Genomic DNA, 26,829 nt, shown 5'->3' with positions numbered 1-26,829 from the left:
GCCGTAACACTCTGTGATGTATAAAATCGTGGTTCTTCAGCAAGAGTCACGTATAAAAAATGTATAAAAATCTGGAACAGCCTCTTCCTTGCCAGCCTGGTGCTCCAGAGGTAAATCCTGTCCTCCTCCCCTGGCAGGTTCTTTACTCCGACAGTTTCCGCAAGCAAGTCCAAGGAAAAGCTGCCTATGTGCTGGACACCCCGGAGATGCGGCGTGTGCGGGAGACCCAGAAACACATCTCCACTGTAAGGACACTCCCAGAGGTGTCCTTCTCCTGTGAGGGCAGTTAAATGTAAAAATAAACCCACCTGGCAGCAAGGACAAAGTGTCCTACCAGGTGTGGTGAGCCAGGTTTTAATGCTGAAGCCAGTTTGGGATTGGGCTCTGTCAGGATTGGGAAGGGCAAGGTTGAGGAGCTCTCCGTGCTGGGAATCACAGTCCTTTGGGATTGCAGGTGAAGTACCACGAGGACTTTGAGAAGAGCAAAGGGAGCTTCACGCCCGTGGTGACCGACCCCATCACGGAGCGGGTGAAGAAGAACATGCAGGACTTCAGTGACATCAGCTACAGGGGCATCCAGAGGAGGGTGGTGGAGATGGAGCGCAAACGCGTGGACCAGGACCAGGAGAACCTCACAGGTCAGGAGACCCGGGCACATCTCTTACAGCACGGGTTTCATTTCAGCTCAGCCACATCAATTCCAATTCATCATCACCTGGAGATGTTCTCATCCAAGTCCCTTTTGAAAATGTTCTCTCCCAACAGCTGTAAATGACCTGTGAGCTGCTGTCCTCTCCTTGATAGTGTCACGCTGCATTTATGGCTCTTCTATTTTTAACTCCACCTCTATGGATTAGAGAAACACCTTGCTGTAGATTGATTGCAAAAAAAGCCTGATCTGTGCTACAGAATTAAGCACTAATTTCTAAAATCAGGGTGACTTTTTGAAGAATTCCAGACTGATTTGGGGTGGAGGGACATTAAAGCTCATCCAGTCACACCCTGCCATGAGCAGGACACCTTCCACTACCCCAGGTTACTCCAAGCCCCAATGTCCAACCTGGCTTTGGCCACTGCTGGGGCAGGGGAGGGCACAGCTCCTGTGCTGCTGTCCAGGCCAGGCTGTGCTGCTCAGGAAATGCCATTTCCCCTGCAGGGCTCCGGGTGTGGAGAACCAACCCCGGCTCCGTCTTCGACTACGACCCCGCCGAGGACAACATCCAGTCCCGCAGCCTGCACATGATCTCAGGTGTGTCCACGGGCTCCACAGGGGGAAAGTGGGATTTAAACTCCTCTGAGGGCATGGTCTGGGTGCCAAACAGAGCTGAGAGACCCCAAGGGACACAGGGGACAGGGAAGAAATTGGCTGTAGCTGCTCCTCACCGGCGTAACTTATGTTCAAAAGTACATTTTTAATCTTCCTATCATAAAATGATCTAGCAGAGGCAGGAGGAGGAGTGTTTATAGGATCTACAGCTGCCATCATACAGCCTGTGCTTCCTTTTGGAATTACAGGCTGTTCTCAGTGGCCTTCTTTTAAACTCCTGTCTGAGAGGAAAAATACCTGGATGGTAGAAAATTGTGGGGATGGCTCAGTGCGATGCCAGGAAGAAAATCACAGGATAATTAAGATAAAAATTTTGGAAGCAGCCAGGACTAAGGGGAAAGAGGCTGGAGAAAGGCTGAGAGAGTCAAGGGAGGGCAGGACTTCAGCATGGAATACTTCAAAAAGCACTGGGAAATGCCACTATGGAACTATAAAACTACACTGGGATTATGGAAAGGTTGAGCTTAGCAGGGCTGGGTTTTATGAGGTGACAACTCTGGGCTTGGTGACTCCGCCCCTGGGGTGGTGGCTGTGGGAGCCCCAGGGTTGGGGACTTTGGGAGACCCAGGGCTGGTGACTGAGCCTTGGCTTGGTGACTTTGAACCCCAGGGTTGGTGACTCTGAGAGCCCCAGGGTTGGTGGCAGTGGGAGCCCCAGGGTTGGTGACACTGAGAGCCCCAGGGGTGGTGGCACTGGGAGCCCCAGGGATGGTGGCTCTGGGAACCCCAGGGTGGTGATTTTGGGCCCCAGGGTTGGTGACACTGAGAGCCCCAGGGGTGGTGACTCAAAGCTGCAGGGTGGTGTCCCCGAGCCCCAGGGTGGTGTCCCCGAGCCCCGGGGCGGTGACAGTCCCTGCTGTCCCGCAGTCCAGGCGCAGCGCCGCAGCCGGGAGCACTCGCGCTCCGCCAGCGCCCTGAGCATCAGCGGAGCGGCCGACGAGAAATCGGAGCCTTCGGACGGCACCGACCAGCGCCTGTCCTACTACAGCAACGGGGGCTTCTTCACCACCACGGCCACAGGTACAGCACAGCCTGCCACACAGGAACGCCCACAGCCAGGAGCAACCACAGCTCCTAAGCGCTGAGTTGGCACAGCTAACGCTAAAAGTGTTACATTTTAAACTGATTTCGACCAGTCCCAGGGGCCTGATCCTGATCTTTATCAGCTCCATCACAATCCTATAACAACCTCCGCACAATGATCTTTATCCCGACCAGCTCCATCACCACCCCATAATAACCTCACACCATGATCTTTACCCCGACAGCTCCATCACCATCCCATAATAACCCCAGACCATGACCTTTGCCCCGAGGGCCCCGTCCCCATCCCATAATAACCCCAGACCATGACCTTTACCCCTAGGGCCCTGTCCCCATCCCATAATAACCCCAGACCATGACCTTTGCCCCAATAGGCCCGTCCCCATCCCATAATAACCCCACGCCATGACCTTTGCCCCAATAGGCCCGTCCCCATCCCATAATAACCCCACACCGTGACCTTTGCCCCAATAGGCCCGTCCCCATCCCATAATAACCCCACACCGTGACCTTTGCCCCAATAGGCCCTGTCCCCATCCCATAATAACCCCAGACCATGACCTTTGCCCCAATAGGCCCGTCCCCATCCCATAATACCCCCATGACCTTTGCCCCAATAGGCCTGTCCCCATCCCATAATACCCCGTGACCTTTGCCCTGTGCCATACTCACCCCTCTCTCCCGCAGTGGGCTATAAGCAGGTGAAGACCATTGAGCTGCCCCAGCAGCGCTCCTCCTCCGTGGCCACCCAGCAGACCACGGTGTCCTCGGTGCCCTCACACCCCTCCACTGCCGGGGTGAGTGACATGGCCCCGGGCTGGGGACACGGCCCCCGCGGACAGTAATTAATGCTCTTAATCCAAGGGTGGGTTGGTGGCATCCCAATCCATGGGGATGAAGCGCTGGATGAAACCAGGTGAGGTGTGACAGTGACAGAAATGGGACAGAGCCTCCCCTGTGCACGGGAACTTGGAATTAGCACCTAAAAACTTGGAATTAGCACCTGAGAACTTGGAATGAGCACCTGGGAACTTGGAATAAGCCCTTCTTCCTACTCGACACTGGAAAATTTAGGAGTGGGAAGAAGGGCTCATTCAGATTGCCTCTGGAGCAAAGGACAGTGGGAATGGCATCACCTCTATAAACTGCTGGGAGGCAACAACTGGAAAGTGACACTTGTAGTGACCATCAGTGACACTGATGGTGGCCCTGAGCACCCTGAGGTCACTGCTCAGGCTCGGTGTCACCAGCAAAGCCCGGGGTTGTGGCACTCGGGTACCCAAGGTGCTCAGGGGGGGACCCTGCTGTGACACCAGTTCCCAACCCCTGGGCTTTGACCATGTCCCCTCTGGCCCTGGCAGGACATTCAGGGCCATGGTGACAGCTGTGTCCCTTCCTGTCCCTGCAGAGGACATTCAGGGCTATGCCACAGTTGGATCATGTACCTTTCTGACCCGTGTGGCTGCTGGGGTTTGACCCAGTCCCTTTGTGATCCTTTGTGTCCCTGCAGAAGACATTCAGGGCCATGCCAGGGTTTGACCATGTCCCTTTGTGTCCCTGAAGAGACGTCCTGTCCCCTGTAAGGTTTTGGCCATGTCCCTTGTGTCCCTTCAGAAGAGGTTCTGGGCCATGTCGCGGTGTGACCACGTCCCTTGTGTCCCCTGTAAGGCTCTGACCCTGTCCCCCGTGTCCCCTGTGTCCCTGCAGAAGACGTTCCGGGCCATGTACGACTACACGGCGGCGGATGCAGACGAGGTGTCCTTCAAGGACGGGGACACCATTGTCAACGTGCAGGCCATCGATGAGGGCTGGATGTACGGCACCGTGCAGAGAACCGGCAAAACCGGAATGCTGCCGGCCAACTACGTGGAGGCCGTGTGAGCCCGGCCTGCCCCGGGGCTGGGACATGTCACCCGGGGTTAAGGTCACCTCCCCTGGGGCTGGGACATGGCACCCGGGGTTAAGGTCACCTCCTCCAGGGCTTCGTGGCCCCCTCAGCCACAACAGAATAAACTGCAGAGCAAACCACACCTGGAATATTTCACATTTTAAAAAGCAGATCCTGCGTTTCTTTGTCCCAATGCCAGACTTCAGACTTTCTCCCAACTTCCAAATGTTGTCTGGAATTTCAAATACTTCATCAAACACCATCTCTAAATTCCATTACTAAACACACACATTATGTGTGATTCATTCTCCCACAAAGAGAGAATTGTTCTGGGCTGTTCTAAAACGTTTGTATCTCCTCACTTCCTTTTCCATTTAAAGCTTTGTATTTCAAACCAATTTATTTGGGGAGGGAAAAGCAACCACCCCTCTCCTGCTTGCTGAGCTCTCATGAACGTGTTCTGCCACTGTTCTGGGGGCAAAAGCTGTGATTTCTTGTAAATTAGTGATGAATAAAGCTGAGGTTTCTGCAGTACTGGATGGATTCTGTGGTGCTGGGAAAGGGAATTCACCCCACAAACTGCACTGAGGAAGGCAAGGACCCAGATCTGGGGTTATTTCACACTTGGACATCATGTTTTCCTTCATCTGCTGCAGTTCCCAGTAGCAGCCACTCCCCAGGAAAGAAGGGAACAAACATCCCTGGATAGTGTGTGTGAAGCCAGGTTACCAGCAGGGGCTGCTGTAGTGTCACCCCTGAGGAGTTCAGAGTCCAGAGGGAATTCCAGCAGAGGCAGCCTGGAAGGGAAATGTCCTTCCCCAAGGCAGGATGCAGCAGTGCAGGCACTGGGAGCTGGGATTTAAACCCTTTCCCTGTGTCAGGAACATCCTCACCTGCCCAGGGCAGCTGAACTCTCCTAAGGAGGCAGATCTGGAACCAAAGTAACTTCTCAGAACAGCAAGAAAACCACAGAGAGCTTCCCTCGTGTAGCTCTTTGTCCTGTCCCTTCTCTCCATGAGACACGAACAGGGCAAAGAACACTCTGAGCTTTGCAGCCCACAGGACATTCCAAGGTCCCTCCCAGCCTTGGGAACCCGAATTTGATGGAAAACCAGAGAGAAAAAAAAAAAAAAACCAGCCCAGAAACCACCAAACCACGACCAAGGTTTGGGAACTATTTGCTCTTTTATTTGCCCGTGTAAAAGTTCTAAAACCACCCGCAGCAGTTCCTTTCAATAAACATCCATCTGGGATAGCAAACAGTACAATATATACAGATCAGAATTCCAGAGGGGAAAACCTGGGAATTCTGGCTGGTCTCCCAAGAAGCAGCAATGCAGTCCATGCAATTAAAACTCCATAAATTATTACCCAACATCTGCTGTGAGTCTGTACACAATATACAAAGAGCTCTTGTCCAATCCATCCATTTCCCCGCGGAAAACACAAAAACCAACTTCCCACATGGAGAACTGCTGCCAGCAAAGGCCTGGGAAGCTTTGCAGGGCCTTTCACCTGTCCAAGCACATTTCCTCGTACAAAAATACATGGAAAAATAGATCCAGTACAAATCCCAGGCTCCTGCTGGAAGGAATTAAGCCCAGCTCAGCTCACACGTGCTGCCAGAGCTGCAGCAGCTCCAAAGGGAAGAGCCCACAGCAAGAGTTTGCAGCAGTAAGAACACTTTGGGTTTGAAAAAAAAAAAAACCAAAAAAATAATTTAATTACTCTGTTTGGTTTGGTTTTTCACAGTCTTTGCTATTGCACAGCATTGTCAGGTTTTTCTTTCAGTGCCTGAAAGAAAGATGCATAGCAATTCCATAGAAACACCTCTGCCAGGGAGGAAAGAGTCCTGTAAATTTGGGGAGGGGAAAAAAAAAACCACCAACAAAAACTATTTTTAAAGGAGAAAAAAGGAGCACAGAAAACAGGGGGCCAAAGAAACCAATGGAAAAAAAAAGGGGGGAAAAAGGGGGGAAAAAAAAGTGGGGAAAAGGGGAAAGGGGGGAAAAAGGGGTAAAGGGGGGAAAAAAGGGGGGGGAAAAAGGGGGGAAAAGTGGGGAAAAGGGGGAAAAGGGGGGAAAAGGGGGGAAAACAAAAAGGGGAAAGAAAAAAAGTCAAAAGAAAACAAAAATGGAAGAAAAAGAAAAAGAAAGAAAAAAGAAAAAGAAAGAAAAAGAAAGAAAAAAAGAAAGAAAACAGAAAAGAAAAGAAAGAAAAAAGAAGAAAAGAAAGAAAAAAGAAAGAAAAGAAGAAAAAAGAAAGCAAAAGAAGAAAAGAAGAAAAGAAAAAAAGAAAGAAAAGAAAGAAAAGAAAGAAAAGAAAGAAAGAAAGAAAGAAAGAAAGAAAGAAGAGAAAGAAGAGAAAGAAAGAAAGAAAAAAGAACGAAAAAAGAACGAAAAAAGAACGAAAAAAGAAAGAAAAAAAGAAAAAGAAAAAGAAAAAGAAAAGAAAAAAGAAAAGAAAAAAGAAAAGAAAAAAGAAAAGAAAAAAGAAAAGAAAAGAAAAAAGAAAAGAAAAATGAAAGAAAAAGTCCATGGAGGTGTTATAAAATAGCCTAGAGGAGAAACGGTGCGAGAAGGAGCGAGTGAGCAGCCAGTGAAGGGTGGTACCAAGGCCTGGGGGCTGTCCCTGGCTGTGGCTACTGGGGGTCCCCGTGGGGAGGGGAGTGCCAGCGCTCCCGCAGGCTCCGCAGGATGCTCGAGGCCATCCCTGCCAGCCTCTCCTGCATCTCAAAGAGCTGCTGGCCAGAGTAGCCACGCAGATCTTCTGAGCTCAGCTGGGCAGCCAGAGCCTGGATCTGCCCCACGAGATCCCCCTGGGGCTGCTCACTGCTGCTGCTGCTGCTGCTGCTGGTGGTGGCTGTGTCGATCAAATCTGAAAGGAGAGAAGTGCAGGGGAATCCAAGCTGAATTTCCGGTTGGTTTGGTGCAAAATCACATCTCTGAGCAGCCTACAGAGTAGTTATTCCATTTATTTATTCCACGGGAAACATTCCCAGCAAATGGACTCCACCCTGCCCTTCCTCAGGGTGAGTTTTGGATCAGGATTGTTAGAATAAAACTAAACCCCAAATAAAAAGAATTGTCTTCGTTCTCTCCTGTTGCCACCAGCAGAGAATGAAGACAGGACAGCAGAACCCTCCAAACCCAAAGCAAAAAGCCACCAGCAGGTACCTGCTGCAAGTTTCTCCTCATCTCCACTGAGAGATTTCTCCTCATCATTTCCAGGCTTCTCAGCCTCCTCCGGGACTGTGCTTTCCTCCCACACTCGAGATTTTACCTGGGCATTTTTTGGGGAGAGAACACATTTTTAGATTGGAAAAAGAAAATTTAGACGACATGGTGAGATATTATTTTAACCTCACAATCAATCCACTCACTTTTCCTGTTAATAATACTAATTTAACCAAGTCACCTGCAGGGTGAATTCATGGGACTGAGGCAGGCAGGGATTAGGATTTAAAGTGCTGTTTTTAATGAAGGAAAAAAAAAGACATCAGATTAATACTGAATTAATAAAATTCAACTTTACCTGTTGCTCATGGTATCCCTTCAGAGCTCTCTTGACATTGGAGACTTTGGGGGAGCGGATGGGGAGGGTTTTGATTTCCAGGGCTGTCAGAGTGCTCAGGTCTCCCACAGTCTTGATGTTCTTGGCTCTGATGAGCTGCCCCAGGCCCCTGGCACTGCAGCAGGGGAGGGAAAATCAGTTATTGGTGCAGAATTTGGGAATATCCTGAGCTGGACTGGACCCACGGGATCAGCAATCCAAATCCTGGCCCTGCACAAACTCCCCTGGGGAGCTTTTCCTTAAAAAAAGTACCTGAAGAATTCCGAAACAGTCAAATCTCTTCCTCACCCAACCAACCCAAATCCTTTTATAAAGAATTCTGGCTCCAATTCTGGGTTTGTAAGTTCAATAAGGACTCGAGTTTCTATTGGAATGCCACCTTCAGAAAGAAGAAGCCACTCACCAGATGTTGGATGTGATCTGAGGTAAAATGACATCCACAGGGGCTTTGCAGCCAGCCAAGGCAGGATACACAAACTTGGTAAGGCACGGGAGGGATTCCTTGGCCATTTCTGTGATCTGGGATAACACAGGGGAAGTATTAAACCCACCATCACACACTGAATACAGAGAAAAATAAATAGAAGAGAAACATGAACCAAAGCACTTCTTACTAAACACTTCTTTGAGCTCTTAAATTTAAGGGTACGAGATCCTGGGGACAGAAATCCTTTGGTTGGAGTGGTAATGTGCTGGATAGAAAAAGAGGAAAAAAATATCTCAGGGTGGCAGGAATTCAGTTAATGGTAGGAATTTAGTTAACAGCAGAAATTCAGTTAATAATAAGATTTTAGCCCCTAACACCTCAGAGTTCACTTGAGTTCAGAGTAACAGAATGAGCCAGGCTAAAGCCAAGTTTTGCTCCTTACACTGAGGATCCTCAGCTCTTACAACTGCGTGTAAGTGACTACAAACACGCACCAAAGCCATGTGATTTATGATAAATACACCAATACTTGGGACACACAGAACATTGTAAAAGGATTTACCCTGACCTGCATGTTAGAAAGGATTTTAAGACTTCTGGAGGAGGGTGAGGAATGGGATCTGATGACAGGACTCCTCCTGTCGATGTCGTCTGCCAGGCCCTCCTGAAAAATGGGATTTGCAAAAGAGACTCGACGGATCTGGGGAGGAGAGAAGGAGGTTTTAGAGTGGGAACTCACCCCAGCACAGTCAGTCCAAAGAGACAAAACAATTCAGTTGAGAATCACTGAAGTTCTTGAACAATACAGGAAATGTTTCAGCCAAGGACAGGGTGTGAGGATTCCCAAAGGAATCTCTGTGTACAACCCTGAGGATGCTGCTCCTGGTTTTGCAGTGACCCAGGCAGCAGAACAGCCTCTGGTGCTCTGTTTCAAAATAAACCCCCTCACAATGCCAATCTATCAGTGCTGGCACATTCCAAACCCAAACCTCACCTTCTCTGTAAGATCATTCACAACTAACCAGCAATATGACAGCATTGGAATAATTACAGCTCCTCATCCCGGTTTTACCCTGAGCAGCAGACAACCCCCTGGAATACCTTATTGGCAGGGGACAGGGAATCATCCTCCTGGCTCCTCTTGGCCCCTCTCTTCAGGATGCTGGTGGAGGGGGAGGCTGAGGGGGACCAGGTGCAGCGGGCCTGGAGGCTGGTGGGGCTCTCAGCCACCTGCACTGAGGGACCCCCTTCCACCTTCAGGGGGGAATCCACGCTCACACTGCCCAAGGCCACGTTTTCAGGCACTTTTATTTCAGTTTCCACCAGTTCTTCCTTCATCTCTTCATCTGTTGCAACAACACAAGTTTCTCCAGCAGAGTTCTCAGCTTCTTCTCCTTTATCCTCCTGATTTCCTTCGAGCTCCTTAATCTCCTTTTCCTCAGGTTTGCTGTCAACACTCAGTTCCTCAGGCACCTCTTCCAGTTGTGTATTTTCATCGATTTCTTCCTTTCCTGCAGCTGCTGGTTTTTCCTCTTGGTCCCCTGACTCCAGGCAGCTCTCCCTGGGCTCTCCAGGAACACTCTCAGGCAGAACCTGCTCTGTTTGCTCCTTCTGCTCAGCAGGTTCCTTCACTTCCTCCATGGACTCGGTGGTTTCAGCTGCTGAACCCTCTGGAATCTCTGGATCCTCCTCCTCCAGCACCTCCCTGCTTCCCTGCAGCTTTTCCTCAGCCATTCCCTGGCTTTCCAAGCTGAAGGCACTGGGTTCCTCGGGAGGAGGCAATGGAGTGCTCGTCCCACATGGAGCCAGGGCCAAGCTCTCCTCCAAATCTGAGTGACCAGAACCACTCCCAGGGGTCAGAACTGGGCTGGGCTCAGGCTCCTCCAGCTCAGGACCTTTCTCCTTTTTCAACTCAGGGGACTTGGATTCAGTCACTTGCTGCTTTGGCTTTTTAAAGCAGCAATCACAGCTCTTGATTTTTTTCACCCTTTTGCTCCTCTTGTTCTGACACTCAGGGCTTTGCAAAGAGGAGAGCTCAGCACCTGAAACACTTGCTGCTGTTGCTGCACAGTCCTCTGGGCTGGTTTGCTTCTCCTCCTGTTTGCTCTCCTCTGCTGCTCTCCCCTCCAGCTCAGACACACAGGGGCTGCTCAGGGACTCCATGGCTGCATCATCCTTGCTCTGCTCCACGCTGGTGTCTGGATTCTCAGAGCTGCCCGAGCCCACAGCTTCTCCAGCAGCTGCAGGAGTTTCCTGGCTTTCCAGGCCACCTGGTTCAGCTGGCACTGCAGCACCTGTGCTCACCTCAGCATCACCTTTCTTTGCCTCCACTGGACTCTTGCTTTCACTTCCCTGGGAAGATTCCTCAAGGCTCTGGCTCCCTGCCTGTCCCTCTTTTAATTTACCTTCAAGAGAATTGCTTCTGTTCCTCACTTTGACGGGTTTTTTCTTCCTTGTGCTCTCCTCCTTGCTCTCAGAACTGTCAGTCTCAGAGTTTTCTATGCTGGACAGCAAACCTTGGGAAGATCTCCTGGTGTGGTACCGTGGGCGCTCCACCTTCTGCCCTGCTGTGCTCAGGCTGCCCTGACCTTCCCCCTCGGGCCTGGGGGGATCCTCTGCCCTCCTGCCACCTCTGCTGCCCTCCTCCTCCAGGCCCCTGCCAGCAGGAGACTCCTTGGAGCTCCAGTCCTCTGCCACTCTCTCAGGTTGGCTGCTCTCTTTTGTGTTTTCTGCGGCTCTCCCAGGAACTCCTTTCTGCTTTTGGGTTCCATCCCCTTTCCCCTGGGACAGCTTCTTCTGGCCAGCTTTCTCCTCCTCTTTCCTCCTGTCCCTCTTTGGGGTCCCCTCCTCCTTGTCCTGGCTGCCCGAGGAGCTCTCCACAGCCTCGGAGCGTCTCCGGGAGGATCGGCGGAGCTGCTTCTGCTGGGAGGACACTGCTGGGCCCTGGCTGTCATCCCCTGGGGCCTGCTCAGAGCAGCTGCTGCTGTCTGGAGGGGTGTTTTCTTTGGAGTCCATGTCCAGCCCTTGGGCCTTGTCCATCTCTGCGATGGCATCCTCGGCTCTCTGGATGTCTGCGTCCGTGGAGCGCAGAGCCTGCGAGTGGCTCAGCAGGACGTGCTCCACATCCTCCACTGCAGAGCTCAGCTCAGCACTGCTCCCCAGGCTCTCACAGCCCTGGGACTCCTCTGACTTGCTCAGGAACCTGGATTTATTCCCCTGCAGCTCCATCCTGCTCTGCCGGCGCGTCACCCTGCGCGTGGCCGTGACGCCGGCGTCGGCCTCGGCTCTGGGAGCGGTTTTGTTTTCCTCTCCAGGTTTCTCAGCTTTAGCAGCAGCCTTGGTGGTGGCACTGCTGTGCTCCTGTGGGGCTGCCTCAGGAGCAGCCCCAGGCAGCTCCAGCACAGAGCCCAGCAGGGCTGGGCTGAAAGGCCTGCTCTCTGCAGCCCCGAATTTCTCCAGGGTGATGAAGGACTGGCGCCGGCTGACGGGCTGGGGGGTGCCCGAGATGATGCCACTGGAGGTTGAGCTGTTGGTGACACTGGAGGTGTCTCCCTTCTCTGCTGAGGTCTCCTGGGAAGCTGCTTCCATAGAACTGGTCTCCAATCCTTCTCCAACGGATGTTTGCTCTGGGATCATCTCAGCTGTGTCATTTTTGGCCTCCCCCTCGCTGTTGCAGGCTGGGCTCTCCTCCGAGTGACATCCTTCACTCCCCGCCTTTTCCTCCTGTCCCAAAAACATCAACAGCACAAGATTTGTCATGGGCACCGACTGAAATACTTGCTCTTGTCCTATGAATGTAATAAAAATCAACTACAGCTCTGGTGCAATAAAAACCAACACACTCCCAAGGTTTTTCTAATCACCCTTCCTCTAAATTATTTATTGTCTGTGTTTTGATAGTTATAAAAGACACTTTTTTAAACCATTGAATCCCAAAACAAAGAACTCCAAAAAATGTTTGAAGTTTTTGCTGTATTTTACCTGCTCTGATTGGCACTACAGTTAGCACAGCAGCTGTTCAGCCAATTGCTCTCCAGAAGGAATTTAGCATTTACAGTCTCTACCCCAATAAAATATTGTGGCAGCACAGGCACATGAGTGATAAGAGACTGCTCACATAAATCCTCCCATTTTGAAATCAAACACCCCATGACTGGGCCTGCCAGGAATAAATGGTAAAAAAGCAGAACACAGCCCTGCAATGGTGTTAAAATTTTCTCTCACTTGGTGCTGAGGATGGAAAACAAACCACAAAAACTCTGATGTTATGGCAGAAACTCTGACTTTATTCACCATCAGACCATGGGAAATTACCTGAGGTTGGTCTGCAGCGTCTTCTTTGGCATCTTCTACCAAAGGTGGGACTTCCCTAAAAGAGAATTTAAATCAGAATCTGAAATCGGTGTTGCTGCCAAAGGAGGCACCTTTAACGACCACAACTGGGCACTTCCACTTACAAAGAATCTTCCTGGCTCTGGGTGTACTGGGAAAATGAGGTGGTGTCCTGGGATGCATCCAAGTTGTTGTACATGGCAGGAATATCAGCTCTGGAACAGCACCAGGAATGAGAGTCAGACTCTTTTTTTCGAATTTATTATCTCCTTAGTTCAAGGCTAAGCTGCAGCTGCATTAAATATTTTTGGGGGGGAATAAAAGCTGTGATTGGGATCCCACTCTGCACAGAATTCACCACAACCCAGAGGAGTTCCTGCTTACACTGCTCCTGCTGCCCAACACAGAAAACACTCCAGTATTGTCCTCTCACATTAAAAAGAGGATAATTCTAAAGATTCTTTTGCAATTAAGATGAGTCTTGGGAATATCCTAATTCCTGACATGCTGCTGACTCAAGAAATCCTTTCCTCAGATTGTTTGACCCAAACCTTTTAATTTCCATGATTCGTGAAAAATGACATCTTTTATTTCACAGTGCAAGGGAACCACGAAATAAAAATCTAAACTCCAAATTCCCAAAGTCCAAACAGACTAAAGAAGCTTTAATCAAAAGAGGAAATGGAACTGCAGAAAAATTTAATTGCTTTAAAACAGCAAAGCAAGGAACTCTTTTACTTCAAACTTAATGACTTGTGTGGAAGAACAAGACTCAATTACCTGTGGTGGTGTGAGAAACAGGAATTGAAGTTAAGTCAAGGAATGACATTTCACATTAAGTTTAAAACAATAAATGACAGACCTCTTTGACCTAAGCACTTCTTTCTGATGTTCTGTCAATATTCTTGGTTTTGTTTCTGGAGGAATAAACACAAAATCAACAGATTTCTCCTCTTCCAGAGACTTCTCACTCGTTGTCTTCGGAGATGAAAATTCTAGTTTTAACTGCAGAAAGATAAAAAACCCCAAATCAGGGTTAGGAACAAGAGAGGAACTGAAAATCAGCAATTTCTGAAGGACATGATCAATCTCTGTGAGGGATCTGCCAACCCTAAAAGCCACCAAAACCCAGATCTGTCACAACCTCCAACCAGAGTGAGGACAGAGGGTTTTTTATTTGCCACCCTCCCACACTCAGCCTGACTCCCTCCCCAAAATCCAGCAGAGAATTCTGACAGGAATATTAAATCAGACTGTGCTGGGCAATCTAAACCGGAAAGAAAAATATTTCAGCATCCCCAAACTCCTGATTTTGCCCTGGATTTGATGTCAGGACACCTCTCTGGGAACATTTTACCTTTGCAGGTGTTGCTTGCTGGTTGCTGGGCTTGTCTCTGCCATCATTTTTCAGTTCACTTGTATGTGCCAATATTGAATCTCGTTTCGGTCCCACCTTCACCTCCATCCCACTGATCTTTGCATCCAGCTGGGAATTTTCCATCTGTTCAAACAAAACCACACTGAAGGCACTGTGGGAATAAACTCCAAGCTCTCAAACCCACCCTGTGGGAATTTCTAGAGTAAAACCATCCCATCTGGAATAAAATCATAAAACTCACCAATTTCCTCTAAATTTCCTAGAGAGTAACTTTAAAAATCCCTAAATATTTCAAATAAATTCCTAGAAGGCAAAATTCCCAATGCAGGAAGTGGCAAGAACCAGCTGAGACTTTTCACAGTGGTGCACATTTTTATGAGTAAATCCAGCACAGTTCATCATTTTAAACATGAGACCACTGCAGGTCAATCAGATGAAAAATCCCAACTGACCTTTCATCCATTCCCTGCTGAACAATTCCCAGGAAATGCCAACCACAGGATTTTTTTTACCATCTTTACCATGAATATTTAGAATAGTTACCATGTCAGAGAAGGGGCCGCTGCACTCCTCAGACATCTCAATGCTTTCAAAACCAGGCAGCAGCAGAGGGATTTTCTTTTTGGCTTGGCTTAACACTGACCTGCTCAATAACAACAACAAAAAAATCATTTTAGATTTATGGGAAGGGGGAAAGGTGTAGGAAAAGAGCAGCAGCTCACAATAAAAAGCTTATATATAAAAATACATATATATATACTTATATTTATATATAAAAAATACTATCCCCCAGCTTGCACAAGGAATCAGAATGGCCCACCATAACTTGTGTAGATCTGAATAATAAAAACCTGTTTCTTACTCAGGAAAAGAGCAGTCACTCTCAGTACAAAGCTTTTCAAAATGTTTATATTTAAATATACATTTTACATGTATTATTTCTATTATATATACTTATATATAGAATTATTAACTTACAGCTTGCACAAAGAGTCAGAATGGCACAATACAGTGTGTGTAGATGTGAATAATAAAAATCACTTTCTTACTCAGGAAAAGAGCAGCAGCTTATAATACAGAGCTTTTAAAAATATATGTATTTATATATATATTTACATTTATGTGTGTAAATTTATATATATAAATATAAATCCCCAGCTTGCACAAGGGATCAGAACAGCACAACACAACTTGTGAAGATGTGAATAGTAAAAATCTGTTTCTTACTGAGGAGAAGAGCAGCTCCTCACAATATAGAGCTTTTTAAAATACATATATATATATACACACACACACACATAATATCTATATTTATATTTTGGTATTAATTTTAAAAAGAAAATAAAAAAATTATATATGTTTTTAAATGTGTTTTTATATATATGTTTTACATATATGTGTATATATATGTTTTATATACGTACATATATGTTTATATACATATGTTTTATATATATACATGTTTTATATATATCTTATTTATAGATGTGTATATACATATGTTTTTCATATATGTTTTTATATTTATGTATGTTTATATACATATATGTGTGTATATATATATATATGTGTGTGTGTGTGTATATGTATATATATATACATTATTTTTTTTTTAAAAAATACATATGTGTTCATATATATAAAGACCAACCCCCAGCTTGCACAAGGAATCAGACTGGCACAACACACCTCGTGAAGACACAAATAATAAAAGCCCAAAGCAGTTTCTTACTTCAGTTCCTGTGGGTATGTGAGTGAGGAGGCCTTGGCAAAGGTGCAGTTCCAGAGCTGGGCACTCTGCTGCCTCAGCTGCTTGTTCCTGTGCTGGAAGGCCACACACAGCACGGGGCTGAGCTGCTGCAGGAGCTCAGAGTCACAGGAGCCAGGGCAGTGACACTGCAGGCACTGCAGCACCTCTGCCAGCAGCTTCTCCAGCTCAGGGGGAACGAAACACAGAGGGGGTTTTAAGTTAAATTTGCAATGAAAATCTGCAATATTTGAATTAGAAGTTTAAAATGAGCTTTATTATCACAGCCCGGAATGTCACATCACATCCAAGTCCAAGAGCTGAGTGTTCCTCCCCCCAAGAATACAGAGTTCCCCTCAAGAGTAAAGAATTTAAAAATTAGATCTCTACCCTCATCACATTTTTAATTTGGCTTTAACACAGAAGAAATGGCAAGAATGGAAAGTGTTCCACGTTTCCCCCAAACCCAGTGATTTCAGTGGCAAATTTACCTTGTTATTCAGATTGCTGTAGACTTTGGGTACCTCAGGGAGCCTGCCAAAACAAAAATTCAAATCATTGATATTTTAAATATCAATTTCAGGGAGCCTGCCAAAAACCAAATTCAAATCATTGATATTTTGAATATCAATTTCAAGGAGTCTGCCAAAAAAACAAATTCAAATAATTTTTATTTTGCTGTCTCATTTAATCCCAAGCCTAGAAGTTTAACAGAGAATAAATTCCAGCAGTGCACACTCGTTTTAGTGAGTAACTTGATGGAATCATTTGGTGAAATGAACATCAAATGAGGGATTAAACAATTTCCTGATGGAGTTTCCCAAATTATCCTTTAAATTCCATGGATACTGAAATGCTGACTTTAGGAGAAATTAATGGAAAAGTCGGTGGCAATTAATACAAACTGAAAATTAAGGCTTTACTTATAAATTACCTTTCGAATTGCTCTCTTAATGTTCTCCTTAAACACATTGCCCAGGGCTCATAAATATTTGCATTAAAAGGGTGGAATATTTACATTAAAAAGCTGAAGTACCACTAAGCAATTCCATAGAAATAAATATATTCCATGGAAATAAATGTATTCCACATACAAAAAATCCTGAGGTACAATTAGCCAGAAAAATGTGAGGAACTTTACATTTATTAACTCATTTTTTGAACCTGTGACCTCCCAGCAAATTTTTATTTGCTTCCACATGTCTTCCTTCAGAAATATTGATCCAACTTCTCCTTTTTCAGGAAAAAAATCTTGAAAATATGATGCTCAGAAAATAAACTTTTCCATTTTTCTGAGTAAATCCAAGGAAAACCATTTTTATGAATAAATCCAAGAAAAACCACGCTCAGGAAAAAAAAGCACCAAGCCAAGTTTTTTCTCAGTATTTCCTTCTGCTTCAAAACTTCCAGAGTTTTAGTGTACATCAAGTAATTATCATTAATTTCCTAAAAAATTTTATGCAACGACCACTAGAAAACAAATTTCTGTCACTGAATATCTTCACTGCAGGGCAAAACTAAACTTTTGAACCTTGCACAGATGCCAATAGAGCTCCTCTGGAAAGACCAAAATTTGAATTATGGAGCTTTTTTCCCAAATCCTGCAAAGCCTGAGCTCCATCCCACACAACTCCAGAGTTTTCCCCACCCCAAAGCCCCTCCCACCTTTCAAACACTCACTTGGTTTTTTCATAAAACACAGCCAAGGGCTTGGAAAAAATGGCAAAAGTGGCTCCAATGAGTGAAGGCAGGGAGATGTGGCTGAGGATGGTGTGCAGAGCAGCCAGCAGGGAAGGGCCCATGGAAATCAGGGATTCTGCATGGATTTCCTGGGAGCTGAACTCATGGAAGGAGTTGAGGAGCACCAGCAGGAGCTTGAAGAGAGAGGCCAGTTTGCCAAGGGGCTCCTTCTTCTTCTTAGCCCAGTCTGTGGGGGTCTGGGGAGCTGAGATTTTAAAAAAAAATTTATTAAAAATTTGATTTTTTTTTCCCTTAAGCAATATGCCTGACAACAATAGACAGCTGAGCACTGAGTATACATGAGAGGCAGAGCTTTGATTCCCAAACTAGACCAATATATAAATAGTTTAAAAACAGATTTAACCATTTAAACACATTTTTAATGCGTAATTTTTATCTGATTTCTATTCTTTTTTATTTATATTCCTGGCTGGTCAGACTCTGCTTTTAAGGTTTTCATGTCTACTTGAAAAGAAACAACAACCCTTTAGATACCACCTGATACACAAATCCTGAAACAGTGAGCAGGAGGGAAGGAGAAATATAAATTTTTATTCATTTCTTGATTTGGAAGTGAAGTTTCCATTATGTTTTTCCTCATCAACATTTCCAATTAAAGCGTTTCATTCCCTTCAGCAGGTGAACACTGCCTTTCACCACTTAAAAAAATTCCCATTGGGCAGATAAATTTGAACTACTTTTTTACTGAATTATGCTTTTTTGGGAAATTATCTCTCCAACTTTAGCAGCTTAAGTGGGAATAAGAAAGAAAACAAAGAGTATTTTATACAAAACGACCCTTTGTCTTGTTAAACTCTTAATTTTTAACCAATGCACAAAACCCCACAAATTGAATTGTTTCCTTACATCTGGTTTTGGGCTGGAATTTGGTGCCATAGGGAGCAAAGTTGATGCAGTCAACCATGACTGACACAAGGTGGGTGAGACCTTCCAGCATGGGAAACACCTGAGGAGGAAACACAGATCAGCAGAAAGAGAAATCAACCAGCAGAAAATCGACCAGCAAAAAGAAAAATCAACCAACAGTAAGAGAAATCAGTTCAGAAAAAAAGAAAGCAACCAGCAGAGACAGAAATCAATCAGCAAACCCCAAAATTAATCTATCCATCCCTCAGCAAACCCCAAAAATCAATCCTCAAAAGTGGAACAAGGACAGAAAACCCCACTTTTTTTAGGTGTTTAGGACAGCAAAAGAAACAACTTTTAATTAAGGGTGGGGAAAAAAACTGTTCTGCATGATCAGGTCAGACTGATGAAATTCCATTTTAAATGCACATTGATACTGAGGATGAGCTTCCCATTCTAATAATTAAGATATAAATAGTGTCTAAAGCAGCAAACAGTGGAAGGCAGCTGGGAGAAGGGGTCACATTTAGGATAAATCCGTAAAATTAAGGTTCAAGGGTCACTGTGTGCTCAAGGACAGAAAAGTCATTACAAGCACAACAATTAAGCTGCCATTAACAGTCAAAGCAAAATTAATTAACAGTGCATAGAAAACATGATCAAAGTTGATTTTCCCCCATCAATCCATCCGAATTCTCCTCCAAATAAGGTTAAACTTGCTTTAAAAGGAACATTCATATTGGGAGCTAAAGGGATTTTCAATATAACTTCACACAGAACTTTTAAATTGTTTCTGTTTGGCTTGTTTAGTAATTCCAAAGTGATGTTTGTTATCAGGGTCCAGCAGCATCCAAGGTAGGTTATACAACGATGCAATTCCCTCAATTCCAGGTTTTTAAATCCCATTTTTTTTGTTTCTTTCACAGTATTTTTTCCAAAGTGAATTTCAAGCATGAAGGATTTTTATATCTCAAATTAAATGTTCATTCCCCTCTCCTTGTGGTGTGAGTTTGGGAAGAAGCAACTTAGGTAAGGAAAAAAAAAAAAAGTTTCTTTCAAAATCTTTCTCTTTTTTACAGCTTTAGCAGCAAAATCCTTAAATTTTAATGTCCAAAGGTGATGGTCCCATGTTCCTCCCTTCTAACTGTAGTGCCTGGGTTTGTGGTATTTATAAACACATTTCACCTGGACAAATCCCATTTACCACCACCATGGCACTCATTCATCATTATTATTAATTAGAAGCCAAATCCCAAATCTGCCTTACTATTGGAATATTTAATAATTTAAAAATTATTTCTAATTATTTTTACTCCCTCCTTTCATTTCTTTACCAACTCCTGTCACCAACTGAAAGCTTTAAATCTCACCCGAACCACTCCACGTTCCAGAAATCACTACACTAAAATTCACAACACGTTCTTTTACATCTAATTTAGAAGAGATCTGCTAAATTATATGTTTTATACTCACTACTGGAGTTTCACCTTCTAGCCCAGATATTATTTTGGCACAAAGCTCTTCACAGCACAGGTTTTCTTCTGCTGTTGCAACCAGAGCAGCACAGCGAGCAAAAGCTCGGTACAGGTCTGACCAAGAGCGCAGCAAGGATTTCAAAGTTGGCTTGAAAAACAAGAGAGAAAAAGTTGAGAAATATCAATATCTGTGCACAGAGAAAAACTTTGATTTAGGCTTTTCTTCTGTCAAGACCTAGGGAATTGTTTAGGGTTTGAAGCTGGAGGTTTAGGGTTTTAAATCAATGCAACGTAGTACTGAACCCAAACCCCAGCTGACTGAACCCAAAGTCGGCTCTGAGAGTTCAGAGATTTTATCAGGCCCACTTTGTTTGGAATTAATTTGATTCATTTGGTGTTACCTGTGGGAATCCCTGAGTGGGGAAAATGTGGGCTACTGGCAGCAGCAAAGCACTGTACACAGCACTGAAATTGTGTTCCAGGGCATCCCCTTGGTTCACCTCGTTATTCTGTAACGAGAAAAGAGTTTCGTATTATTCATTTTTTCACAGTTGTGAATACTTTGCTCATTAAATAAACAGGGGTTTTTTTCCCACTTTTCTCCAAGGAGATTATCTCCCAAACTGGTTGGGAGAAGAGCTGTGGAAATCTGCTTTTTTAGCAGATTCCCTTTGGGAAGTCTCCTCCCAAATTTTGTCTCAAACCGGGCCATTAATGAAGCTGCAAAACTGAGCTGTTCCTGACTCATTGTCATAAATACAGCTGGAAAACAGATATTCTGCTCTTGCAAGAGTTCAGCAGGATCCTGCTAGCAAAGGCTAAAAAGCTCTGTTTCTAAATGCCAAAACACATCCCAAGAATTCAACCAATCTGTCAGGAAATGTCTGATGGATTTATCATTGTTTCATTTATAGTCAGTGCTGACCACACTCAGAGAATCCTGGAATGGGTTGGGTTGGAAAGAACCTTAAAAATCATCTCATTCCAACCCCACTCATCTCATCCCACACTTTCCACTGTCCCAGGCTGCTCCAACCTGGCCTTGGACACTCCCAGGGATGGTCAAGGCATGGGAAGGCAAAAAGGTCACATAGCAAAGGACCATGAGGAAATGGTTGTTAATCAGGTTGTTGTTAACGAGGTTGTAAATTAATTTTTAGGTCAGTTCTTGTTGCTCCAGTTTGGGATCAGCCTCTGATTTGGCCACAGCCAAATTTACCTCACTGAGCACTCTGAAAATCTGGGTAATAGAACTCGAAGCAGGAATCATCTCCATGGGCATTTTACTTCTTGGACACCAAATTGGACATTTGTTGGTCAATAAATAAAGAGATTTCAGGAAAGCAAAGCTTCTCTGGGAATTCCATTCCAGCCCCTCCTCACCCTCCCAAGCCAGGAATTCCTCCCCAGTATCCCATCCATCCCTATCCTCGGCACTGGGAAGCCATTTCCTGTGTCCATGCTGCTGTAAATCAAATTTCTTCATAAATTTGATGATTTTTAGATCTAACAAGGATTAATTCATTCAGCAAATCCTACATTACCATCAACGTATTTCTAGTAAATAAGCTGCTAAATCTTTTAAATATTATCATTTCTATGGGTTTTATTGCACTAAAGATGCCTAACGTGAGTAAAACTCTGGTCTAATTACACCCTGAACATCCCAATATGGGATTTATTTTATTTTTACATCTCATAGTATTTAAAAGCTAACAGCTCCTAAAGGGAAGCTTCCAATGTTTTTTACCAGCAGGATTATGCCAAATTATCTAACTTCAATATCACTTCAAGGCATGGAATTCCTTAAAAAAAAAATTAATTCAGATAAACGCTCAGCAAAGTTCTCCTGTGGGGTGCTGGGGCTGAGAACCAGAAGTCACTGATGAATGAATGAATGAATGAATGAATGAATGAATTACCTGATTAATCCACTCAGTCAGAGGATGAACAACAATACTCCACATCCTCCAGAGGTGCTCCTTGTTGCCCACCTGCCCTGCACTCTGATCAATGACACCGAGCACAGACTCACTGAAGGCCAGAGCAGAGGTGGGTCCAGACAGGGCAAAACCCACCAGAGTTTCCAGAATCCCAAAGAATCTGGGGAAAGAAATTCCAAAATGTAAGAGGTTTTTTTCTTTTTTTTTTTTTTTTTTTTTTTTTTTCCCTAGGTGAAATCAGAGGGGAAATAAATAAAATTCTGTGGTATTTTCTAAGGGATGCTCAAAGCTCCACGTACCTCTCATCTGTCACACAGCATTCCAAAAGATTATTATGGAAAGGCAGCTGGATTAGGAACAAAGCTGGAGTTCCCTGGGAAGAGAAATTGAAGAGGTTCAAACAGCATTGATCACATGAAATGGCTGCCTCACTTCTCTAAGTGTTTCTATATTGTATTTCACTCTGAGCCAGAAATTCACAATCATTAAAAAATCATTTGGACAAAATCATTTGTCCAAAATTCTCAAATCTAACATTCAAACATAAAAATAAGAGGGAACACTGGAAACCTGAAATGCTGCCTCACTTCCACTAGTGTTTCTATATTGTATTTAATTCTGAGCCAGAAATTCACAATTATTAAAAGCTGTCCAAAATTGTCAATTCTAACATTCAAACATAAAAATAAGAGGGAAAACTGGAAATTTAAGATGCTGCCAGATCTTGGGATTTGTTTATTTCCAGGTTACAGCAAGAGATCTTTTGGAAAACTTCTGTTCAAATCTATCTCAAATATTCCAGGTTTGCTAATGCTGAGAGTATCTAACAAAATGTATTTAATATCTGTATTTAATAATTAGAATTTTAACCAGGAGCACACTCCTTCCTACTGAGTCTGCTCCTCTCCAAACAAGAATCTCCCGAATTTAGCACTATTTCAGCCTTTTTTCACAGTTTTTTGTGATTATTTTCTGAATATTTTATTATCTGTCCCTCCCTTCTGATGCAGAACACAGAACAATATTCACCAATGACAATCTGCATTTCCTGCAGTAATTTCATTAATTAGAGACAGTTTAATTACTCCTCAGAAGTGAGGCCTGCAAACCAAGTCTGCACTGTGGAACATGAAATAATTTGACTTCCCAATCCCTTTCAGCATTAATAAAGTCCCAGAATTAATTCAGACTTACATTTAAAAGATCCATATCAGCAACTTGATAAGCTGGGGAGCCCAAGACTTTTGGAGGCAACTCTTTGACAGTGATATCAATGAGAGACTGAGCAGGAGAAGAGAAAAAAAAAATACATTTAAATATATATTTTTATATGAGGGTTCAAATATTTTAAGCAACAGCACAAATAAAATAAATTGAATAAAAAAAAATCGAAACAATTTTACTTCTATAATAAAATAAAAGTAATAAATAAAAATAAAGTAAAATTGAATTAAAATAGAATTGAATAAAAAGTAGAATTGAAACAATTTCCTTCTGTAAAAAAAAAAACAACAAAAACAAAACAAAACAAACCCCAACAACAACACAAAACAAAACAAAACAAACAAAAAAACCAAAAAAAAACCAACCAACCAAACAAAAAAAATCCCTTTTTTGAAGCACAGGAGAACCCTGTGCCCAATTCTGCTGCTAAATCTGAGAATGCTTTTCAAGAAAAACTCACCAATATTTTCTGCACAGGCAGAGAGTTTGATCTCACAGTGTTTTTTAAGGCCTGGAGTAACATGGTCAATATTTCTGAGCCCTGCTTCTCTTTCTTATTTCCTGGAATAAAGAACATTTTCCAGTCAGGGAATGGTCACTCCCAGCATCATTCCAACTTTTAGCACAAAAGCAAAATAAAAAAAAAATTCTCTGTAAATTTGTAAAAACTTACCAAATACTTCAGAGATTCAGGCACCAATTCTGTTCATAACATAATTGAAATTTTAAAGTTTAAATAAAACCCTCCAAGTTTAACTAGGAAATGAAAACACCTTTGTTTCATTAAAGATTTGAATTTTGATAGATTGAAGTTGTGGAGTTTTGTATTCAACCAAAGAAAGCTTCTTCATTTTCTGTTCAATTCTCAATAGAAAAGTTTGCATTATTAAGAACATTCTGGACTTTCCTTGGGTAAAGAACAGTTTTAAAATAGGAAAGAACTTTTATAAACACTACAGTTTACTATGGAACAGAATTTCAAAGAAGAAAAAAGGCACCAGAGTCAAAAACTTGAATTTTTGTCTCCATTCCTCAACACTAATGACTTGAGGAGGGATTGTTTTTCTTTTGAAATTGCTTTAAAATAAAACAGAATTATTGATTCAGACTAAACCCAAATCATGAAGCATCAATAATTAATGGTTTAAATATAAACCACCTCTGACTGGTGAGCAATGCCAAATTAAAGAATATAAACCCTTTTTACCTGCTTCAATTGCTGTTTTTACATATCCATTTATGTCCTTCCAGATAACATTCAGCAAACAATCTGCAAGGCAACAATGATTTTATTCAGTCTGCAATTAAAATACCCAACAAAACTGCAGCTAAAATACAAACTGTGTGAAAGGACAGAGTTTGATTCAAGCCAAAACTCAAATTACAATGGAAGTCAGAGCAGTTCTACTTTTTACAACCTCAGGATATCACAACAACGTGGTGATTTCTTGTGTTTCCCTTGCCCACTTGATCTCCCAGGAAATGTTTAAATCCCATCACTGAATTCTTACCAGGAACTTCTTTTCCAATTGCAACAAAGCCATCCTGAACAGCATTTATCAGAGTGCTGGCATGCTTACAAAAAAAAGAAGGGCTACTGATCAGTGGGTACTGCAGAGGCTCTACAAGAACAAAAAAAACACATATATTCCATAAACCTGTTACTTGGCAGTTTACTGGGAAAGTAAGCCTTCAAAAGAATCAAGTATTTGTGCATTTACAGCATTTTTTAACACAAAAATAGCTTCAAGATGACAACAGTTAAAATCATTTTACACTTAGAAGTTTAAATCGTTTAAATCCAACAGACAAGGCTTGAGATTTTAAAACATGTATTTGTAACAAATACATTTTTTAAAGAATTAAAACTTTTAAAATTCTAGATGTACATTTAAAAATTATTAGAATTCCATATGTACATTTTAAAAAATTACATCTATAAAATTGGTATATACCTAAACTAAGCACGAGCTTGTTTTGCTTGGCAAAATCCACCACTTGTGGTCCCATGAGGAAGTGGAGCAGCATTTCAATAGCCAGGAGTTGGATGGAAGGGAAGAGCACCAATCCTGCTGTGCTGCTGTTCAGGGCCATCCTGGGAGTGCCTGGGCTCACAAATGGGAAAGGACCTGGGGAAGAGACACAAATCAAATCTCAATTCCAAGAAAAAAAAAACCTTAAAATTCCTAAAAATAGGATAAATCATCAGTGGTGCTGGCTGAAACCAGGTTTCTCAGATAAGCGGGGTTTGCAGCCACAGCAGTATTTTTTTCCCATGTTTTAAGTATCTGCCCCAAAATTGTAAATTCTGGGACACTCAATCCTGCTGTGCTGCTGTTCAGGGCCATCCTGGGAGTGCCTGGGCTCACAAATGGGGAAGAGACACAAACCAAATCTCAATTCCAAGAAAAAAAAACCTTAAAATTCCTCAAAAAAGGATAAATCATGAGTGGTGCTGGCTGAAACCAGGTTTTTCAGATAAGGGGGGTTTGCCACCACAGCAGTGTTTTCTTCCCATGTTTAAATATCTGCCCCAAAATTGTAAATTCTGGGACACTCAATCCTGCTGTGCTGCTGTTCAGGGCCATCCTGGGAGTGCCTGGGCTCACAAATGGGAAAGGACCTGGGGAAGAGACACAAATCAAATCTCAATTCCAGGAAAAAAAACTCAAATTCCTCAAAAAAGGGATAAATCATGAGTGGTGCTGGCTGAAACCAGGTTTCTCAGATAAGTGGGGTTTGCAGTCACAGCAATATTTTTTTCTCCATGTTTAAATATCTGCCCCAAAACTGTAAATTCTGAGACATTAGAATTTTATTTTGGCCACACAAATCTCCATGGAAGCTGTGGTTACACAGTCACCGAATTGTTTTTGGATAAATGTGCTGCTATAAAACAGTTTCCACTGGAAACTCTCACCTGGAACACAAATTTAAGAGGTCTTGGCAAAACCTTTTGACCAACTCAGCTGTTATCTCCAGAGGACTGAGATGAACTTTTTAAAATAGGGAATAGAGGAAACTCCCCAAATCCAGGACATCCCTGAGGCTCCCAATTACAGCAGAACAGAATGGCACAAGCTTCCAGAAAGGGAAGAAAAACCAGGAGTTTTTATTGGCTATTTATTTAGATAAAAAACTCAATCACATGTGGTTTCACATGTGGGTAAAGTATGAAAATTCCTGATGGATCATCATCATCACTGGGCAGGGTGAGGTGGGATTTTGGGAAGGAATTCCTGCCTGAAGGGTGGGGAAGCCCTGGAACAGGGTGCCCATCCTTGGAAGCTTTAAGCTCATTCCTGGATGTGTTTTCAGGTCCTTTCCAAGCCAAATCACCCCAAAATTTTCTATTCTTCAGGCAGAAACTAAAAATGATACAGAAATAAGAGGGCACACAGAAACAGCACATATATTAGTACATGAAAAATAAGATTTTAAACCAGAGCTCCGTTGCCACAGAGAACACAACTCAGGACATTAAAACTGGTCCTCAAGCTGTGATTGGCACAACTTTTTAAACTTTAAATAATGACTGCAACAGAAATCATAAATCATCTCTGAGCCCTGCAGAAAAATCACTGTTTTCAAGGACAATAATTATCAATGAAAAAGCAGAACCATGACAAAGAGAGAGGAGTCTCTGCCTGTGAAATGCAGCTGGAAATGTCACCAGGTTGATGTTTCAGTACCTGATTTCTGCCCAGGGGTTGCTGAGGCCAGGCTGGAGTTGTTGGGGCGTGAGGGGGTTCCAGGGAATGCAGCAGCAGCAGAATCCACACTCAGGGTACTTTGGATTAATGGGACACAAACCTGCAAAGGGAAACCAGCAACAGCTACAACAGGGACAAGCCATAAAAGCCTC

The 26,829-nt window shown here is 43.7% G+C and overlaps 2 protein-coding genes across 2 annotated transcripts in view; one reads left to right on the top strand and one right to left on the bottom strand.

Annotated features, from left to right (window-relative positions):
• The window catches only part of NEB (nebulin), a 99,360-nt gene extending 95,053 nt beyond the window's left edge, over positions 1–4,307 (top strand). The window contains exons 146-151 of the mRNA XM_066323198.1: positions 138–245; positions 455–638; positions 1,157–1,249; positions 2,194–2,346; positions 3,058–3,167; positions 4,078–4,307. Coding sequence (XP_066179295.1) covers positions 138–245; positions 455–638; positions 1,157–1,249; positions 2,194–2,346; positions 3,058–3,167; positions 4,078–4,251 — 822 coding nt within the window. The 3' untranslated portion in view covers positions 4,252–4,307. The remainder of the gene's footprint in view (positions 1–137; positions 246–454; positions 639–1,156; positions 1,250–2,193; positions 2,347–3,057; positions 3,168–4,077) is intronic.
• Positions 4,308–6,899: 2,592 nt separating this feature from the next.
• RIF1 (replication timing regulatory factor 1) overlaps positions 6,900–26,829 on the bottom strand; it is a 29,152-nt gene continuing 9,222 nt past the window's right edge. Inside the window, exons 10-35 of the mRNA XM_066323197.1 lie at positions 26,657–26,777; positions 24,920–25,093; positions 24,476–24,586; positions 24,172–24,234; positions 23,425–23,525; positions 22,935–23,021; positions 22,040–22,113; positions 21,720–21,900; positions 20,199–20,306; positions 19,796–19,945; positions 18,323–18,422; positions 17,396–17,660; positions 16,207–16,249; positions 15,701–15,903; positions 14,512–14,611; positions 13,948–14,091; positions 13,453–13,595; positions 12,716–12,805; positions 12,573–12,627; positions 9,360–11,981; positions 8,827–8,958; positions 8,446–8,523; positions 8,235–8,350; positions 7,793–7,946; positions 7,435–7,540; positions 6,900–7,135 (exon numbers count right to left, since the gene is read on the bottom strand). Coding sequence (XP_066179294.1) covers positions 6,900–7,135; positions 7,435–7,540; positions 7,793–7,946; positions 8,235–8,350; positions 8,446–8,523; positions 8,827–8,958; positions 9,360–11,981; positions 12,573–12,627; positions 12,716–12,805; positions 13,453–13,595; positions 13,948–14,091; positions 14,512–14,611; positions 15,701–15,903; positions 16,207–16,249; positions 17,396–17,660; positions 18,323–18,422; positions 19,796–19,945; positions 20,199–20,306; positions 21,720–21,900; positions 22,040–22,113; positions 22,935–23,021; positions 23,425–23,525; positions 24,172–24,234; positions 24,476–24,586; positions 24,920–25,093; positions 26,657–26,777 — 5,757 coding nt within the window. The remainder of the gene's footprint in view (positions 7,136–7,434; positions 7,541–7,792; positions 7,947–8,234; positions 8,351–8,445; positions 8,524–8,826; positions 8,959–9,359; positions 11,982–12,572; positions 12,628–12,715; positions 12,806–13,452; positions 13,596–13,947; positions 14,092–14,511; positions 14,612–15,700; positions 15,904–16,206; positions 16,250–17,395; positions 17,661–18,322; positions 18,423–19,795; positions 19,946–20,198; positions 20,307–21,719; positions 21,901–22,039; positions 22,114–22,934; positions 23,022–23,424; positions 23,526–24,171; positions 24,235–24,475; positions 24,587–24,919; positions 25,094–26,656; positions 26,778–26,829) is intronic.

Source organism: Sylvia atricapilla, chromosome 7 (genome assembly GCF_009819655.1).
Source record: "Sylvia atricapilla isolate bSylAtr1 chromosome 7, bSylAtr1.pri, whole genome shotgun sequence".
In the NCBI taxonomy this organism is placed as follows: Eukaryota; Metazoa; Chordata; class Aves; order Passeriformes; family Sylviidae; genus Sylvia; species Sylvia atricapilla.
The sequence above is the reverse complement of the archived record's forward strand: the minus strand, read 5'-3'. Positions and strand labels throughout refer to the sequence as shown.